At 54.0% G+C, this 5,339-nt stretch overlaps 1 protein-coding gene across 1 annotated transcript; it reads left to right on the top strand.

Moving 5' to 3' along the window:
* The first annotated feature begins 2,881 nt into the window (after positions 1 to 2,881).
* Positions 2,882 to 4,819, top strand: LOC149809737 (uncharacterized). The gene is made up of 3 exons (XM_089994644.1): positions 2,882 to 3,151; positions 3,577 to 3,792; positions 4,556 to 4,819. Exons 1-3 carry the CDS (start codon positions 2,882 to 2,884, stop codon positions 4,817 to 4,819), a joined length of 750 nt encoding a protein of 249 aa, XP_089850770.1.
* The last annotated feature ends 520 nt before the right edge of the window (positions 4,820 to 5,339 follow it).

Genomic DNA, 5,339 nt, shown 5'->3' with positions numbered 1-5,339 from the left:
TCAGCTTGTACATGGATCAATATCTTGATCCTAATGTTGGTGGCATGTGTGCGTTACCAGCACGGTATGATATGTCATGCATCCATGACGGGGCAGATGAATCAGACAGGGCTATGCAGCTACTTGTGGTCCTCCGTCGCAGAGCAAGAACAACCAAGGCCAGCATATCTAATCAGCTAAACACACTCTCTAATCATAAGGAATGTTGGAACACAACATCGTCACCCCACCGATGGGTTTGCAAGTATTGCATGCATCGCTCTATGTATCGGAGCAAAGCGTCTGGTGTTCGCTATGTGCGTTGCCGCTACAAGCGATAGGTGTTGCGCTAAGAACGGTCACATGACATGCACGTTTGTCGGAATATTACGTTAAGCCACCACATTCTGACATTGTATGTACCAGACCAAGGCGGTGATATCGCACTCACGAAATCTGCACCGCCAGTTGTGGCGCTGCCGGCATCGGCACCGCGTCCAGCAACGCACAGGTGTGCACGTGAGCAACTTCGTCCAGGCCGGCCTCGCTTTTGATTTCAAACACGACCGCTTAAAACGAAGCTACAGGCGGAGTCTCGTTGGCTCCGGGTGTGGCCGCTTTGGTGTGCGTAAACGCTTAACCGCTCGGGGCTCGGGATCCTTGAGTGCGCGTGCAGTATGCAAATACCCTAAGTTGTTTTGTCGCTCGTGGCCGTGGGTGCAGAGACCGGTGGTGCATGTTGCAGTGTGCATTGCGGTCAGCACTCATGTAGGTTCACGGAATACCGTGGAGGGGGCCTCATGCATATACCTTGTTCGGTGTTGCGGATCAGTTCTCCCCAAGACTCCCATACAGGTGCCTCTGACGGTACGTGGCCGTCACGGTCCACGTCAAGACTGGGAGCGCGAATAAAATGAATCACCATCGCGTCTTGTGCCCCACACGGGTTCCTTGGTAAATATGCAACACTGTGTTCACTGCGATGACCTGCTGGCTATGTGCGTCAATATCTTTTTTGCCCCTGATTCATGTCAGCTGCAAGGTTAACAGACGTTATGTAGGCCTCATATTGCCACCTGACATGTTCTCATTGTGAGCGTAGCAATGCCAACAGGTATCAGGCGACGCGAGCTTGCGTGTGTACGTGCTGACTCAGGCTTGTGGTAACGTAACGTGTCAACGACACAGTCGGCATAAACGTCGCTTGCGGGACATCATTAAGAATCGAAGCAGACTAATTTTGAGGACAATGGCATGCACGACGCCTTACACACACAGGAGGTTGGAGCGGATTACGGCCAGTGTTGGATATGTGAGGGTTTAGAGCCTCGCATCGTCGGTTTCCGTCTTCCCGTTCAAAGTTCAGCAGCCTTACGTAAAAAAGAGAGAGAAGAAGAGGCCAAGGATGCACAGATGCTTCGCAAGTGGTACGGAGACGATGTTCAGAATGGACACTGCATGCATGGAAGAAGCTTACCTAAAGCACCAGCAATTCCAAATCGTCCCATATCTTCTTCCGTGCTATGTTTATGCCATATAAGTACATGTCTTTACGCAAATGCGGACTACCTTTCCATCTGTGTGTCATGTAAGCTATTCCTAGAGTTGTTGATGAATGCAAACTGAGTTTTGTTCGTTATCGCAGACATGGTCACCCCTCTACACCTGCCTCACCGCACACTATGCAAGCAAGTGTATTCTTCTGGTGGCCGGGCCAGGTCATTGGTCGTGTTAACCTCGAGGAATTCCCCTTCGTGGGCCCCAGCACAGCATGACAACGAAGGTCCATCCCAGCCGATGCATGGACACGATGCGCAACAGTACAATAATCCAAGCATCTCGCCACAAGTATTCGCTGGCGGCCGTGCCAGAGACTCGGGGTACGATTCTGAACGCTTGCGCGACGCCACTCCTCAGGGTTTTGATGAGCACACGGGCAGTGCATGGGCAGCCAACAACGAACCCACCCGTTCGTACGAGGAAGACTACTATGCTGACTATGGATCGCGTCGAGCACAATCAAGCAATCGGACGGCTTGGAGACAACGGCCTGCATGGGAGAGCGAACGGTGGGCCCGTCAGTCGTACAGCACTCCTGACGACACCATGCGCTGGGTGCGTCCTCGCGATGGTTTCGCCGGTGCTTACGACAGCGATGCTGTCAGTAAGAATTTTCGATCATACATGCCCAGGTTCTCGGACCTTGTACTGTGAGCATTGCGCATGCTGCGGTGTGTGCGGGGAGTTGCTGTGATAGCCCAAACAATAATGGTTCAGGAGACACAACGTAGTTCACGCAAACAGCAGAAGCAGGTGCAGCACCGGCAAGGATTGTACATGAATGTTTGCATGGATACTAGCAGCTGATACAGTGACAGCAGAATGACGGACGCGTCACATACACCAGAAAATGTGCAGTCTGCTCTTGTTACTTGGAAGCCAGCAATGAATGCGCATGTTGTCAGGTGTTACTCAATGATGGTCACAGCTAGGCGGATTCTGGAGCTCGACGCTGCTGACGCATTGTGCGACTCATCGGGTGAACGTGCAGTTAGCAGGCTTCATGGGCGTGGTGGGAGTAGTCCTCGTGGCAGGGTCGTGGATTGCTGAGCATCCCGTCGTGCTTCTGCCGCCTTTCTTCCTTTTCTTTTTCACCCCCCTGGGCAACCGCTTGACAGACACAGACGCGAGCAAGACGAGTGCAGCGGACTATGAAGCCTGGGGCTCACAAGGTCCGTTAGGGGGAGGCAGGGGCGTGGGGTACAGCACAGCACCTGCAGCGACAACAGCAGGGGATCCAGATGCTGACAGCTGGGACGCGGCCGGAGCTGACAGCGAACCGCAGTACAAATCGCCAGCGAACAAGGCGTGGGCGAAAGCGCAGCGGCAGGCTCGGCGCAACATGGCTGCAGCAAGCGCTGCCGCTCACGATGGCGGTGTTTGGGTGGGTGGTGTTGGCGGGAGCGCTGTATCCCGCGTAAAACAGGCAGTGTCAGGCTTGGATCAGCCAGGCCTCGCTGATGCGTTTGAGGGCCAAGCATTAGGAGCTCAGGAGGTCTCTGCAGGGCCATCCGTCCATGGTGTTCGGGGGGAGGAGACCGAAGTGAGGCGTCGGCATCGCCAGCCAGCAGGCAGCTCTTCAGTAACACCCTCGCCCGTGTCAACAGCATCCGTAAGCCCCCTTCGTTGTCCTCTGCAGTCCTGCACCTGCGTCACAGCAGCGTGGCAGGCGCTGTTGCTGTTGTGGAAGGTTTTATGACTTGGGACCTTCCGAGCCGCACTTGTCAACGTATGTTACACACGTTTTGCGCTTCTTCACTAGCAAGCCCTGCCTTGCAGGCTCCCCTGCTTGAGCTGCTTCCCCCCTCTACCTCTCTGCTGGAAAGTTTGCACCAACAACATGCACGCTGCGCATGTGGCTTGCTGACGGGGTTGCTTAGTTGTTTGGTACATCACCAGAGAGGTTGATTGGTACGCATCTGCGTTTGCAGTGTGTGAATGTCTATGTCATACTGACACTGTGTCAGCCCACCTCATAGACTGAGGAAGCCTGTCCTGGTGGCGCAGCTGTCCTTTGATAGGTGGTGTGTCATGAAGGGTGTGTCAGAGTGGCCTACGTCGCTAGAAGTTGTGGAGCCGGAGGAGATCATTATGCCTGACGAGTTCCCAGCTCGGGCAAGGAGGCAGGCCGCGAGCTCTCGATGGCAGGTGCTGAAACAGCGGCAGCAGCGGCCTGAACCAAGGCGCGTGAATCATTGGCAGCGCAGCGAGAGCACGAGCACAGCTGCGGCCGGCGCGAGGGCCCCTCCATATGTATGCTGCCCACCAAAGCGGACAATCGTCTTGAACTCTGTCACTTCATAACTACCCAATGCGCAATGCTAACTGTGCTGCACCATTGCAACAGTGTACCTCTTTGACAACTGGTATCTCCTGCATGTGCCTTTTGACTCGTGTCTTCCTGTCTGTGCATGGACTGGGACTCGGAGCTACACTAGGCGTCTGTGAAGTTTTCAGCCAGAGTTTTATTTGAACTCTGGGAAGTTAAGGGATTATATGGCAGCATGTGCCTTGACGAGGTCAAAACGATGCACATCGTCACAAACAGCCGCTTGTATGAGCGGGTGCATGATTGCACGGCCAAGTGGTGTCTGCAACACTTCCCAGTCCCTCCAGCTCAACCGCGCAACTACTTTCTTGTGTTGCCTAATCCCCAGTGGTGCTATCACTAATCACTGATAGGGTTGGGGATGCTTCATGACTTGCGACTCCGTGTCCGGTAGGCTGTGGTTTGGGTACACCTTGTTTCATCACCCCTGCACTCAATGAACATCGGCAACTTCAATCGTGACTTGTTCTTCTTGGCGGTGCCGTGAGCTGCTGTCAGCTCTGTGACACCTTTGTGCAGAGTGAGTTGGATGTCAATGAGCGCAAGCAATCAGTGCATCGCAAGGAAGGGCTATGACCCCCCATTTGTACCCAAAAGTGCCGCGCTTTCACGCATTTGGAACAGCAGCTCCTATCGTTGGGGCATCGCTACGAGCAATGCTCATTCATCAGAATATGCACTGTGCAGGGCTATGAGGCATCAAGGGCAGTCGCTGCCCGGGCGGTGCGTGCGCAAAGACCTCGTGTAACTGCTGCTCAAGTGTCCATGCGTGGAGGGTCTATCCAGCGCATGCAGACCTCTTGGGGACCTGGCAGCCTTCTGAAGAGCGTTTGGGGCGAGCCTTCGACGCGAAAGCAGTACATGGACACTGTTCGGGCGAGCCGACGCCCCCTCATCAACGTCCTGTTGAAGGTCTTTCCATGGTTGAGGGACTGGGGAGGTCTCATGTAAGTTGGTGGGTGGAAGCGCACTCGGACTGAGGCGGTCTGTGCACGCGAAAGTCGCAGAGCTACTTGTGTAGGTTGAAGTTTAGACTGCTTCGGCTATGCGCGAGGATGCGCGAGGATTGCTTTTGTAGGAGCACAGGCAAGCTCCCTTGGGCTGATGGGCCCGAGGCGCAATGGCTTTGTTGTATTTTATCAATGAATCTTTTCATCGTAGATGCGTCGAAGGTAGATGCAGTTGGAGTAGTTGTATCTCGCGTACGTGCTTGTTGGCGGGCACTTTGGAACAATTGCACAGCACCTGGGTACGGGGTAGTAGTATTGCACTTTCGCAAGATATCGAGCATCCATTGTTTAGCCTACGCTGGATACAATACAGTAGTGCAGCACTTAGGCCGGGTAGACACAGTTTGCTCCCTTCGGATCGGTACTACATCGTATTGGCTTTCCAGCGCCAATTTTGTTTGAAGTTCATGACCATGGAGATTGCGTTTCTCCTGGAGAAATGACGCTCGTTCATTTGAAGA

This window comes from Nuphar pumila, unplaced genomic scaffold (assembly GCF_984573655.1).
Source record: "Nuphar pumila unplaced genomic scaffold, dmNupPumi1.hap1.1 HAP1_SCAFFOLD_814, whole genome shotgun sequence".
NCBI lineage: Eukaryota > Viridiplantae > Streptophyta > Magnoliopsida > Nymphaeales > Nymphaeaceae > Nuphar > Nuphar pumila.
The sequence above is the reverse complement of the archived record's forward strand: the minus strand, read 5'-3'. Positions and strand labels throughout refer to the sequence as shown.

Bases quoted from the DNA above. Each gene is read 5' to 3' on its own strand.
- LOC149809737 (XM_089994644.1), top strand. From the start codon at position 2,882: ATGGCTGCAGCAAGCGCTGCCGCTCACGATGGCGGTGTTTGGGTGGGT. The intron at 3,152-3,576 runs GTAAGCCCCCTT...TGTGTCATGAAG, and splicing joins CGCCCGTGTCAACAGCATCC to GGTGTGTCAGAGTGGCCTAC. The intron at 3,793-4,555 runs GTATGCTGCCCA...TGCACTGTGCAG, and splicing joins GCGCGAGGGCCCCTCCATAT to GGCTATGAGGCATCAAGGGC.